The 14,129-nt window shown below is 45.5% G+C and overlaps 1 protein-coding gene across 1 annotated transcript in view; it reads right to left on the bottom strand.

Annotated features, from left to right (window-relative positions):
* Positions 1–10,501, bottom strand: part of HSD17B1 (hydroxysteroid 17-beta dehydrogenase 1) — a 140,333-nt gene extending 129,832 nt beyond the window's left edge. Inside the window, exon 1 of the mRNA XM_089668790.1 lies at positions 10,405–10,501. Coding sequence (XP_089524916.1) covers positions 10,405–10,501 — 97 coding nt within the window. The remainder of the gene's footprint in view (positions 1–10,404) is intronic.
* Positions 10,502–14,129: the final 3,628 nt, after the last annotated feature.

Raw genomic sequence — 14,129 nt, 5'->3', positions numbered from 1 at the left:
GGGTTGTGTAGATGGCCCTGCTGAACAGACACCGTGTTCACTTTACTATACAAATACTGCCACAGGATTACAATTACACTTTAAGTGTTTAAGGAGTTTAAGTGCACCAACGAAAGTGGCTAGCTGAAGATCCCAACATTCATCCAGTTACAAAGAGACTAAAGTTACTGGTGCCATACGGGCACACGCATGCGTAGTCAGGCCTCTATATTGCATGGTGTGTGAGGGATTAGCTTTACCTTGAAAGTAGCTATTAAGCATCATTTGGGTACAGTGTTTTCCTATTGGGATCATGGTGTCGGGGGTTAGAAGGGAGAAGTCTGACACAACAGAGAGTCATTCTTCTGCTCTCCTTCTGCTTGGACATCATGGGGCCCATTTTATGAAGAGGAGTTAAATCCACTTTGAGGGCGCCATGTAAGTGTTTCCTCTGCTCTTGGGGTTATTCATGGTTGGAATCCCCTGAAAGCAGCCTGAGTGTAAAAGTGAGTTATATTGCTTTCCGTCACAGTATTTGCTGTTCTCTTGATTCTCCTAACATATACCTGTTGTTAATGTTTATTACTTCCCATAGAGGTCTTACAGTAAAGCTGATCTCTGTGTTTTATTACAAAGTGTGTGCTTTTCATTGGTCCTTGCACTTACACTATTGCCAGGTGTGCCAGTGTGGGCTGAGACAGTTCTTGGGGTTGAGAGGCAGAGTGGCGGAGTGAACAAACTTAAGCAGCCCCTTCGGGGGTATCGCTACACTTGCACAAATCTTCCCTAATCCTGCCTCCTAACACATACTCCCCCCCATTACCCTTCCCATCACAAAGAGCTTCCCTTCTACCACCCCTCCTCCACAAGCTCTCCCTCCCCCAATCTTACATGCGGGAACAACAGGAGTTATTGAGGAGATGCGGCTCTCTGTGATCTCCCTCCTCCTGTCATAACAGCGATCCTCCATACAGCAGGTTACATAGGATCACTATTACATCCAATGGTACATAGCTTCATTACCCGCCCCATCCCCTCCAAAGACTGCTCTACTCTCGGAAATGTGGATAGGGGCAGGTAATGAAGCCGTGTACTGTCAGATGTAATAGTGATCCTATGTAACCTGCTGTATGGAGGATCGCTGTTATGACAGGAGATCACAGAGAGCCGCATCTCCTCCCTGCTCTCTCCTCTCTGCCACTCCTGGCTGTTTACTTTAGATAACTGCGACCAGCCATGAGTGCAATATAGTGTATATAGTGTATGCATATGTAAAGTGCAATATAGTGTATATAATGCAGTTGTATGTAATGTACAATATAGTGTATATAGTGCAGGAGTGTGTAATGTACAATATAGTGTATATAATGCAGTTGTATGTAATGTACAATATAGTGTATATAGTGTATGCATATGTAAAGTGCAATATAGTGTATATAATGCAGTTGTGTGTAATGTACAATATAGTGTATATAGTGCAGGAGTGTGTAATGTACAATATAGTGCAGGAGTGTGTAATGTACAATATAGTGTATATAGTGCAGGAGTGTGTAATGTACAATATAGTGTATATAATGCAGGAGTGTGTAATGTACAATATAGTGTATATAGTGCAGGAGTGTGTAATGTACAATATAGTGTATATAGTGCACGCATATGTAAAGTGCAATATAGTGTATATAGTGCAGGAGTGTGTAATGTACAGTATACTGTATAGAGTTCAGGAGGGTGTAATGTACAGTATAGTGTATATAGTGCAGGCATATGTAAAGTGCAATATAGTGTATTTAGTGCAGGTGTGTGTAATGTACAGTATAGTGTATATAGTGCAGGTGTGTGTAATGTACAGTATAGTGTATATAGTGCAGTAGGGTGTAATGTACAGTATAGTGTATATAGTGCAGGAGTGTGTAATGTACAGTATAGTGTATAGGGTTCAGGAGGGTGTAATGTACAATATAGTGTATATAGTGCAGGTGTGTGTAATGTACAGTATAGTGCAGGGGTCCTCAAACAGGGGGCCAGTTCACTGTCCCTCAGACCGTTGGAGGGCCGGACTATAGTTTAAAAAAAAAACAAACTATGAACAAATGCGGACACAGTACAGGAGATGACCAGAGACTGCGGACATACAACGGCGGCGGGAATACTGGGCCGGCCGCTCCATAAGATGCACACACATTTCCCCCCAAGTGTGTCTTATGGAGCGAAATAGTGCCCCATCATTGGTGTCAGTGGGAGGAATCGTGCCCCATCATTGGTGTCAGTGGGAAGAATCGTGCCCCATCATTAGTGTCAGTGAAAGGAATAGTGCCCCATCATGGGTGTCAGTGGGAGGAATAGTACCACATCATTGGTGTCAGTGGGAAGAATCGTGCCCCATCATTAGTGTCAGTGGGAGGAATAGTTCCCCATCATTGGTGTCAGAGGGAAGAAACGTGCCTCATCATTGGTGTCAGTGGGAGGAAACGTGCCCCATCATTGGTGTCAGTGGGAGGAATAGTTCCCCATCATTGGTGTCAGAGGGAAGAAACGTGCCCCATCATTGGTGTCAGTGGGAGGAAACGTGCCCCATCATTGGTGTCAGTGGGAGGAATAGTGCCCCATCATTGGTGTCAGTGGGAAGAATCGTGCCCATCATTGGTGTCAGTGGGAGGAATAGTACCCCATCATTGCAGATATGTAAAATACAGCGCTGTATAGTATTTGCAAATGTAGATGACAGTAGTAAACTACAAATGGAAGGTCACACAAGAAATACAGTCCTATATTGGTGCTCGTTGTTTTTCCAGTGCAAATGATAGAAATGCGCACTAACCAGAAGCGTATAGCTAATACACAGATATATAGATATCCTGAAGATTCCCCTCTCTTTCTGGTCAAAGTGTAGATTAGGAACTGGAAAATGTAAGGATGAAGCGCCCTCGTGTGGTGAAGATGAGATCCAACAGGCCAGAAATATCCTTGCAGAGATGCATGAAATGTTCCCCCTCTCTGGAACTGGTATAAGGATCACACTGGGGCTATAAAGGTTGAAAGGCTCCTCACAGGAGACACAGGGAGAAACTCATAGTGTAGTATGTAAATAAATGCTTTATTCATCAAAGAAGCGTGGGTAAAAGAATCACAATAGTGCCAGATGCATATGAATGACTGACCCTCCAAGATCAAAGATGGCCGCCGGGCCTCCACGTGGCACTGGCGGCGTGATGACACGACGTCCTGGGCTCCACGGGACGCATTTCGTGCACACGCACTTCTTCTGAGGTAGAGACAGAGGAGCGCCATGACTGTAGCGCCATCCTTATATATAGTAAATGGCGCATGCGCACTCAATCGGCGCCATCTTGCCGGAGTCAGAGCGGCTGTGATAACTCAGTGCGCATGTACGGCACCATTTTACCATGAGCATAATACAATATCTCATTACAGCTAATGTGATGAAGAGTGACAGATCTCCAATCGTACATGGGGGTACAATTGATACTAATAGTCAGTAATGTGAAGCTATTCTCAAAAGGTACTAATTGGTCAATTTAATGTCAAAATAATAATGGAATATAATGATCAATATTATCAAAGAAAAAAATAAAAAAATAATGCTGTGTAAAATAGAGAGGGGAAAAATATATCCATATGGTGCATTATATATCAAAAAGGGTAAAAGTGTATGATAAAAGGTAAGTATTAAAATTAATTTATGAAAGATATCAATAATTATTCAATATAGTACCCGGGAGAGATCAAAAATAAATAAATAAAACTACCAAATAAATAATAAATAATCAAAAAAGGTTATAAAAGGAAGCCTCATGGTAAAAAGGCATAGCATAAAATTAGTGAATTTACATGCATAATAAATACGACCACAATATATAATATAATAATAAAGTAAGTGGCTCAACAGCTCGAATATATACAAAAAACGAGCATACATAATAAAAATGGAATATGCATAAGATGAAAATTGCATAAAAAATGTTATATAAAAAAATAAATAATATAGATATAAATGTCACTTGTAATTGTTTATGTGGAATGTATATATATAACAGGATATTTGAAAGAAAAAAATGTGAAAGAAAAAATAGAGCTCAACTGTTGTCTATATAGCAATTGACATCAAGTTCAATGTTGAGTCCTGCTGGGTAAAAAGTATCTAATTCATAAATAAATCTCGTCTCTAATTGTGAGACGGCCCTGGTCTTAAAAGTTCCTCTCCAATGGGGAGTAACAGTATCAATGCCAATAAATTTCAAACTAGTGGGGTCTCTATTATGGCATCTCCTATAATGAAGGGACAAAGAGTGTTCTTTATATTCTCTTTTGATATTATTAATATGTTCCCGGAGGCGATCCCTGAGTCTCCTAGTTGTTCTTCCCACGTATTGTGTGGAACAGGGGCACTCCTGCAAGTACACCACATATCTACTATTACAACAGATAAATTTATCGATTTTATAAGATCTGCTGGTTTGATTGGAAATAAAAGTGTCAGCTTTCTTCTTTCTCATACCATTACATTTACAGGCAATACATCTATTGCAAGGATAAAAACCAGTATATTTAAAAAGAGTCGGAGATGGAGTGGGTGTGGTGACAAAGTTGGGAGCTATTTTATCCCTCAAGGTGGCAGACTTCCAAAAAATGACTTCAGGTTTATCTGGGAGTATTCTTGCTAAAGTAGAGTCTGCTTTTAGGATGCCCCAATTCTTATTGATAATATGTCTAATAGATCTATGCTGGACCAAAAAAGTGGTAATAAAGGGACAGACCAAATTGTTAGGTGGCTTAGCTTGAGTCTCCAATAAATCACCTCTATTCATATTTGCTACAGATTCCAGGGCATCAGCTAAGACTTCTTTATTATAGCCTTTCTCGAGGAATCTTTCTTTCAGTATATTGGCCTGTGAATAATAAGTGTTAACTTCCGTGCAATTCCTCCAAAGCCTGAGGAATTGTCCCCTAGGAATGCTTGAGAGCCAACTGGGGTGGTGGCAGCTCTCTAGGGGGATATAACTATTACTGTCTGTAACTTTAAAAAAAGATTTAGTAATAATACGCCCATTCAAATTCATTAAAGTAAGATCTAAAAAGTCAATCTCGGTAGTACTGTAGTTGAAAGATAATTTAATATTAATAGTATTATTGTTAAGAGTTTTATGTACGTTTTCCTTTTATGTTCAGCTGCTGACAGTTTGGAGTGCTCACTGTAGCATTTCTTTCTAGTACCCCATCATTGGTGTCAGTTCCGAGGAATAGTGCCCCATCATTAGTTTCAGTGAGGGGAGGAACAGTGCCCCATTATTGGTGTCAGTGGGGGGAAGAATAGTGCCTCATCGTTGGTGTCAGTGTGGGGGGGGGATAGTGCCCCGTCATTGATGTCAGTGGGGGAAGGGGATAGTGTCCCAACATTGATGTCAGTGGGAGGAATAGTGTCCCATCATTGGTGTCCCTGGGGGTAGAATAGTGCCCCATCTTTGGTGTCAGTGGGAGGAATAGTACGTCATTGGTGTCAGTGGGGGGGAATAGTGCTCCGTCACTGGTGTCAGTGGGAGGAATAGTACGTCATTGGTGTCAGTGGGGGGTAATAGTGCCCCATCATTGGTGTCAGTAGGAGGAATAGTGTCCCATCATTGGTGTCAGTGGGAAGAATAGTGCCCCATCTTTGGTGTCAGTGGGAGGAATAGTACGTCATTGTGTCAGAGGAGGGGAATAGTGCCCCGTCATTAGTGTCAGTGGGGGGGATAGTGTCCCAACATTGGTGTCAGTGGGAGGAATAGTGTTCCATCGTTGGTGTCAGTGGGAGGAATAGTGTTCCATCGTTGGTGTCAGTGGGGGGTGGAATAGTGCCCAATCGTTGGTGTCAGTGGGGAGGAGGAATAGTGCCCCATCATTGGAGTCAGTGGGGGGGAGGAATAGTGCCCCATCGTTGGTGTCAGTGGAGGGTGGAATAGTGCCCCATCATTGGTGTCAGTGGAGGGTGGAATAGTTCCCCATCGTTGGTATCAGTGGAGGGTGGAATAGTGCCCCATCGTTGTCGTCAGTGGGAGAGGAATAGTGCCCCATCATTGGTGTCAGTGGAGGAATAGTGCCCCATCATTGGTGTCAGTGGGAGGAAAAATGCCCCATCATTAGTATCAGTGACACCAATGATGGGGCACTATTCCTCCCACTGACACCAATGACACGTAACTTGCTGACCCCTGCTCCAGCCTAGGTGCTACTGCAGCCAGCATACCTGGTTGCAGCAGCACCATCAGCACGGCACACTTACCTGTCAGCTGTCCTTCTTCACTCCGGCCTCTCTCTCACTCTCTCTCACCCCGCCTCCTCGCAGGTGATTGGCAGCTTGTGTGCCTTTCCTGAGCTACAGTTCTGGCGCCCAATCACCGGTGAGGAGGCGGAGCCGAGCGGCAGGAGTGAGGGAGTGGCCGGAGTGAATGAAGGAGCAGCGCTTCCTGGACTGGATAGTCATGGGACTGGGACCGGAGCCAGGTAAGGTACAGCAGCCCCCTGCCCACCCCTGTACTTAGTGTCCCTTCCTGTCCCGCCCCTGCCGGCGGGCCGGATAGATGGCCTCGGCGGGCCGCATGTGGCCCGCGGGCTGTAATTTGAGGACCCCTGGTATAGTGTATATAGTGCAGGAGTGTGTATTGTACAGTATAGTGTATATAGTGCAGGAGGGTATAGTATAGTGTACAGTATAGTGTATAGGGTTCAGGAGGGTGTAATGTACAGTATAGTGTATATAGTGCAGGAGTGTGTAATGTACAGTATAGTGTATATAGTGCAGGAGTGTGTAATGTACAGTATAGTGTATAGGGTTCAGGAGGGTGTAATGTACAATATAGTGTATATAGTGCAGGTGTGTGTAATGTACAATATAGTGTTTAGAGTTCAGGAGGGTGTAATGTACAGTATAGTGTATATAGTGCAGGTGTGTGTAATGTACAGTATAGTGTATATAGTGAGGTGTGTGTAATGTACAATATAGTGTTTAGAGTTCATGAGGGTGTAATGTACAGTATAGTGTATATAGTGCAGGTGTGTGTAATGTACAGTATAGTGTATATAGTGCAGGTGTGTGTAATGTACAGTATAGTGTATATAGTGAGGTGTGTGTAATGTACAATATAGTGTTTAGAGTTCATGAGGGTGTAATGTACAGTATAGTGTATATAGTGCAGGCGTGTGTAATGTACAGTATAGTGTATATAGTGCAGGTGTGTGTAATGTACAGTATAGTGTATATAGTGCAGGAGTGTGTAATGTACAATATAGTGTATATAGTGCAGGCGTGTGGAATGTACAGTATAGTGTATATAGTGCAGGAGGGTGTAATGTACAGTATAGTGTATATAGTGCAGGAGTGTGTAATGTACAATATAGTGTATATAGTGCAGGCGTGTGTAATGTACAGTATATCCCTGCCCAGAGTGCGGGAAACTGTTCCAGTATAGTGCAGGAGTGTGTAATGTACAGTATAGTGTATATAGTGCAGGAGTGTGTAATGTACAGTATAGTGTATAGAGTTCAGGCGTGTGTAATGTACAGTATAGTGTATAGAGTTCAGGAGTGTGTAATGTACAGTATAGTGTATATAGTGCAGGAGTGTGTAATGTACAGTATAGTGTATATAGTGCAGGAGTGTGTAATGTACAGTATAGTGTATATAGTGCAGGAGTGTGTAATGTACAGTATAGTGTATAGAGTTCAGGCGTGTGTAATGTACAGTATAGTGTATAGAGTTCAGGAGTGTGTAATGTACAGTATAGTGTATAGAGTTCAGGCGTGTGTAATGTACAGTATAGTGTATAGAGTTCAGGAGTGTGTAATGTACAGTATAGTGTATATAGTGCAGGAGTGTGTAATGTACAGTATAGTGTATAGAGTTCAGGCGTGTGTAATGTACAGTATAGTGTATAGAGTTCAGGAGTGTGTAATGTACAGTATAGTGTATATAGTGCAGGAGTGTGTAATGTACAGTATAGTGTATAGAGTTCAGGCGTGTGTAATGTACAGTCTAGTGTATAGAGTTCAGGAGTGTGTAATGTACAGTATAGTGTATATAGTGCAGGAGTGTGTAATGTACAGTATAGTGTATAGAGTTCAGGAGTGTGTAATGTACAGTATAGTGTATATAGTGCAGGCATATGTAAAGTGCAATACAGTGTATATAGTGCAGGTATGTGTAATGTATAGTATAGTGTATAGAGTTCAGGAGGGTGTAATGCACAGAATACAGGGGACAGGAGTACATCTCAGCGATGTGCTGCTTTCCTGCAGCTTCGGTGTGTTCCAGCTTGGAGCAGACTTATCAGGTGGAATTGGAAGTGACATTGAATTTCCATATACATCACTTCCAGTGTGCCTGGATGCAGCCACACCTGCCCTGAGGACACTCAGGATAAGGCTGTCGAGAGGTATGGGGGGGTATGTCCCCTCCTCACACTTTGCTGTACCTTTTTGATTGGCAGGCACACTTTCTGGGTGGTCCGCCGGGAGACCTTGGGTATATGGGGCCAGACAATGGTGGGTGTCCACATGGCACATGTAGAGAGCAGGTATTCAGTTTGATGTAACCTCTGTGATAGATATAGATGGTTCTGGGTTAGGGGAGGTTTTCTTTCCTTTTGGAATATTTTTTGTAGATTGATATATCCTTTTTCTGTTACATAGCCCTATTTAATCCAAGGGGGTGTTACTTTGGGTTTTTTCTTGCTCCATATGCTGTGGATCTTCATATGTTCATACCTCTCTGGTTCAATTGAGTTGGGGTTCTTTTACTGGAATCAAGTACGTTTGAACTACATATGCCCCTGCTATGGAATAATGAGCCCCTTTTTCTTGAGATATTTTATTTTAGTTTCAATGTGGTTAATGCCCTATGCATGAAAAAATATATGGATGGATTTAAAATTGTCCGTTTTGTACCTTAGAGTTTCCCCATGGTTCCTGAGGGGTATTGTTTGATTCTTCCTGCTGGCACATATCTTGATGCCATCCCAAGCAGGAATACCCTTTGTATAATCTTGCATGGGCTTGAATATCTTGCCCCAGTAACCCTTATGGGATAATGGGACCCCTGAGATGACATCATATGATTTTTTTTTGCAAAAAGTGATGTGCGTTCATGTTATATCTGTAAGTAACCACTTGTTGGTGTACACAAAACTCATAGATATTTAAAACAATATTACGTCTAAAATGTATTGTATATTCTGTGGATGGTTGGAATTTGATCATTTATGATGATAACTATTTCTGTGCCACTGACCTGAAGAACCAGAGTACCCATTAAATACATTGACCCTCCCTCGTGGGAGCCTAGAAGAAGGCCTCCCATGCACTGTCCATGTATTATTGTGACAGGCAGCCAGGACTTCTCTCCGCGTCTGAGTACAGAGTGAGTGATCAAGGTGTCTGGGACCAAGGCATCTCACAGGAGATGTGATGCAGGTGCCCAGCAGAAGTATGCCCAGTGCAGTTTGCACTATCTTAATAAAGCATAGCTAAAACCAAAAAAGTGTTTAGTTTTGGATAGAGTAGGAAATGGTTAAAATCCCTGGCAGGTTGTTTTTTTTTTGCTGACTATGTTTCATGAAGAGATTGCCTTCACTTCCTGTCCCAGAGACTTCACAGGAACCAAGGGTGTTGCAGAATGACACCACTCATTCACTGTATTTATGGAGAAGTAACGATTGTCGTCTAGGTCAGGAAGTGTGTTAGGACTACAGAACATCTCCCCTCTCCACATTTCCATATTATAGGGAGAAGTTAACTCAAGATCTTTTTTGACCTTCAGAACACATCACAAGTCCCAGGATAGCAGTGGATTACTGGCAGGATCAGAAGATATTTTTGGACACATTGAACCAATATAACAAAACTCTTTTAATTGTATAGTTACATACTAAAAAGGAGCAGATAGTAGAAGTTCATTGTTAAATGTATACCCAAAGTTTTTTTTAAGTCTTGGATAAAAAAAGGGAAGGGGTTTTAACCCTTTTCTAGCTAGTTTATTTTTTGCTGTCTGCCCATTTGGGAAAATGTGTCTTCACTTCCTGTCCTAGAAACACAACACATACGGGGAAATCAGTATAAATTGAGAGGAGTTCCTTTCTTAGACAGTTGACACTAGAACAGGGGTACCACTTGAAAGATTTGCCTTCACCAAAGGTGACTAGGACAAATGTACCTAGCGTGGACACAGGCAGCAGTACAAACTTGAAAATAACGAACTCTTGCCAACACTATCCCAAATTTGCACTCTCCAGCTTTAGTTAATGAATCCCTATGGGTCATCATCCTTTGTACATTGGCTGATGCCCTAATATGAAACATAGGGGGGTACAATAAATCTTCCAGAATTCTGTTACAAAAGGTTAACCAGGAAAAATTTACATTGCAGTATAAGATTACCTTTAAATCTCTGACGTGAGTCTGAGGCGAGAAGTACAGCTAAACCCAGGCCAATTCCTGAAGAGCATCCTGTGATCAGAACCACCCTCTTCTCCATAAGAACTGCTAATGAAATACAAACCCAGAAAGTAAGCTTCTTTTGTTGGAGGAGACAACACATTCTTCAGTCCTCTTGCTTGGAATCTCTGCTGTTGTGTCTATAGCTGATAGCTCAAGGCCTTCAGCTGGCATTGCCCTCTACTCCTCACTCGTGTACAAACATCTGTGCGTAGAGAAGGAAATATACAACAGTGAAAATGTTCGCACTGGTTTTTCAGTAATTTGTAGTTCTACTGTACTGGGCTGTTTTTAACATTAGCATTCGTTGACCCAGTCATTTGATTAGTCAATGTTTTTAAATATAGCAAATATTAAAGCAGAGTAGGTACTTTAATCCCTCTACTCCTCACATGACCAACTGTCTTGCAGGGGTCCATCCTCTTCTTTCCCAGCATTGGTGTAGTGCGGGTCTTTCCTGCAGAATAGAACAGCACTCACCCCTATGGTGAGCCTAGGCCAGTTTTATGATGCACCCCAGGGAGTGTGTCCATAACAGTCAGGGAGTAAGTCAAATTATGCAGGGTATAACTGAGCTTAAAAGAGGACTGGTACTAGACCATGAAGTTGAGAGTCTGCATATAACTGAGTGTTAGTCCCCTTCAGAGTTTCTCCTGCTGCTTTTTTTGCTTGTGGGCTGGCTGCCCCTGCCCACTTGTTAGCATGGGTTAGTACTAGAGATGAGCGAAGTATTCAAAAATTCGATTCGGCTGATTCGGCGAATTCGAGGAATAAATTCGATTCGAGGCGAATATATTCGCTGCGAAATTAACTTATAAAAAGGGTGTTTCTAGGCTTCAGAGAGCCTTTATATTAGTGCAGAACACTGTACCCTTAATTTAAATGCCCTTGGAGTCTGCTGGGGAAGAGAAATAATACTGTCAGTCAGTATGACATGCAGATGAGTGCCGTCGATCTTAGAATCACCGCACACTTCACTCATTTGGGCAGTCACGGGGCCAAAACCAGAGTATGGAGCCACAGTGTGGCGGTGGAGGCAGCAGCAATGGGAGGCCATACAGCACCCTATGACAAAATGGAACCCACCAGCAGTGTGAGGAGACCTGAAAGTGGCACATGGCAGAGTGTGGCGATGGAGACAGCAGCAATGGGAGGCCGTACAGGGACCCATGAGACACTCTGGACCTGGCAGCAGCATGAGGAGGTGGTACAGGGGCCCATGACAGATTACGGGCCTGGCAGCAGCATGAGGAGTCGGTACGGGGGCCCATGGCAGATTACGGGCCTGGCAGCAGCAATGGGAGGCCCGTAATCTGCCAGCACCCTATGACAAAATGGAACCCACCAGCAGTGTGAGGAGACCTGAAAGTGGCACATGGCAGAGTGTGGCGATGGAGACAGCAGCAATGGGAGGCCGTACAGGGACCCATGAGACACTCTGGACCTGGCAGCAGCATGAGGAGGCGGTACAGGGGCCCATGACAGATTACGGGCCTGGCAGCAGCAATGGGAGGCCCGTAATCTGCCAGCACCCTATGACAAAATGGAACCCACCAGCAGTGTGAGGAGACCTGAAAGTGGCACATGGCAGAGTGTGGCGATGGAGACAGCAGCAATGGGAGGCCGTACAGGGACCCATGAGACACTCTGGACCTGGAAGCAGCATGAGGAGGCCGTACGGGGGCCCATGGCAGATTACGGGCCTGGCAGCAGCAATGGGAGGCCCGTAATCTGCCAGCACCCTATGACAAAATGGAACCCACCAGCAGTGTGAGGAGACCTGAAAGTGGCACATGGCAGAGTGTGGCGATGGAGACAGCAGCAATGGGAGGCCGTACAGGGACCCATGACAGATTACTGGCCTGGCAGCAGCATGCGGAGGCGGTACAGGGGCCCATGGCAGATTATGGGCCTGGCAGCAGCAATGGGAGGCCCGTAATCTGCCAGCACTCTATGACAAAATGGAACCCACCAGCAGTGTGAGGAGACCTGAAAGTGGCACATGGCAGAGTGTGGCGATGGAGACAGCAGCAATGGGAGGCCGTACAGGGACCCATGACAGATTACGGGCCTGGCAGCAGCATGAGGAGGCGGTACAGGGGCCCATGGCAGATTACGGGCCTGGCAGCAGCAATGGGAGGCCCGTAATCTGCCAGCACCCTATGACAAAATGGAACCCACCAGCAGTGTGAGGAGACCTGAAAGTGGCACATGGCAGAGTGTTGCGATGGAGACAGCAGCAATGGGAGGCCGTACAGGGACCCAGGACAGATTACGGGCCTGGCAGCAGCATGAGGAGGCGGTACAGGGGCCCATGGCAGATTACGGGCCTGGCAGCAGCAATGGGAGGCCCGTAATCTGCCAGCACCCTATGACAAAATGGAACCCACCAGCAGTGTGAGGAGACCTGAAAGTGGCACATGGCAGAGTGTGGCGATCGAGACAGCAGCAATGGGAGGCCGTACAGGGACCCATGACAGATTACGGGCCTGGCAGCAGCATGAGGAGGCGGTACAGGGGCCCATGACAGATTACGGGCCTGGCAGCAGCAATGGGAGGCCCGTAATCTGCCAGCACCCTATGACAAAATGGAACCCACCAGCAGTGTGAGGAGACCTGAAAGTGGCACATGGCAGAGTGTGGCGATGGAGACAGCAGCAATGGGAGGCCGTACAGGGACCCATGACAGATTACGGGCCTGGCAGCAGCATGAGGAGGCGGTACAGGGGCCCATGACAGAAAACGGGCCTGGCAGCAGCAATGGGAGGCCCGTAATCTGCCAGCACCCTATGACAAAATGGAACCCACCAGCAGTGTGAGGAGACCTGAAAGTGGCACATGGCAGAGTGTGGCGATGGAGACAGCAGCAATGGGAGGCCGTACAGGGACCCATGACAGATTACGGGCCTGGCAGCGGCATGAGGAGGCGGTACAGGGGCCCATGGCAGATTACGGGCCTGGCAGCAGCAATGGGAGGCCCGTAATCTGCCAGCACCCTATGACAAAATGGAACCCACCAGCAGTGTGAGGAGACCTGAAAGTGGCACATGGTAGAGTGTGGCGATGGAGACAGCAGCAATGGGAGGCCGTACAGGGACCCATGACAGATTACGGGCCTGGCAGCAGCATGAGGAGGCGGTACAGGGGCCCATGACAGATTACGGGCCTGGCAGCAGCAATGGGAGGCCCGTAATCTGCCAGCACCCTATGACAAAATGGAACCCACCAGCAGTGTGAGGAGACCTGAAAGTGGCACATGGTAGAGTGTGGCGATGGAGACAGCAGCAATGGGAGGCCGTACAGGGACCCATGACAGATTACGGGCCTGGCAGCAGCATGAGGAGGCGGTACAGGGGCCCATGACAGATTACGGGCCTGGCAGCAGCAATGGGAGGCCCGTAATCTGCCAGCACCCTATGACAAAATGGAACCCACCAGCAGTGTGAGGAGACCTGAAAGTGGCACATGGCAGAGTGTGGCAATGGAGACAGCAGCAATGGGAGGCCGTACAGGGACCCATGACAGATTACGGGCCTGGCAGCAGCATGAGGAGGCGGTACAGGGGCCCATGGCAGATTACGGGCCTGGCAGCAGCAATGGGAGGCCCGTAATCTGCCAGCACCCTATGACAAAATGGAACCCACCAGCAGTGTGAGGAGACCTGAAAG

This window comes from Staurois parvus, unplaced genomic scaffold (assembly GCF_062004578.1).
Source record: "Staurois parvus isolate SC_StPar_1 unplaced genomic scaffold, SC_StPar_1.0 ptg000063l, whole genome shotgun sequence".
In the NCBI taxonomy this organism is placed as follows: domain Eukaryota; kingdom Metazoa; phylum Chordata; class Amphibia; order Anura; family Ranidae; genus Staurois; species Staurois parvus.
Note: the sequence above shows the minus strand (reverse complement) of the source record. Positions and strands in the feature narration are given on the sequence as shown.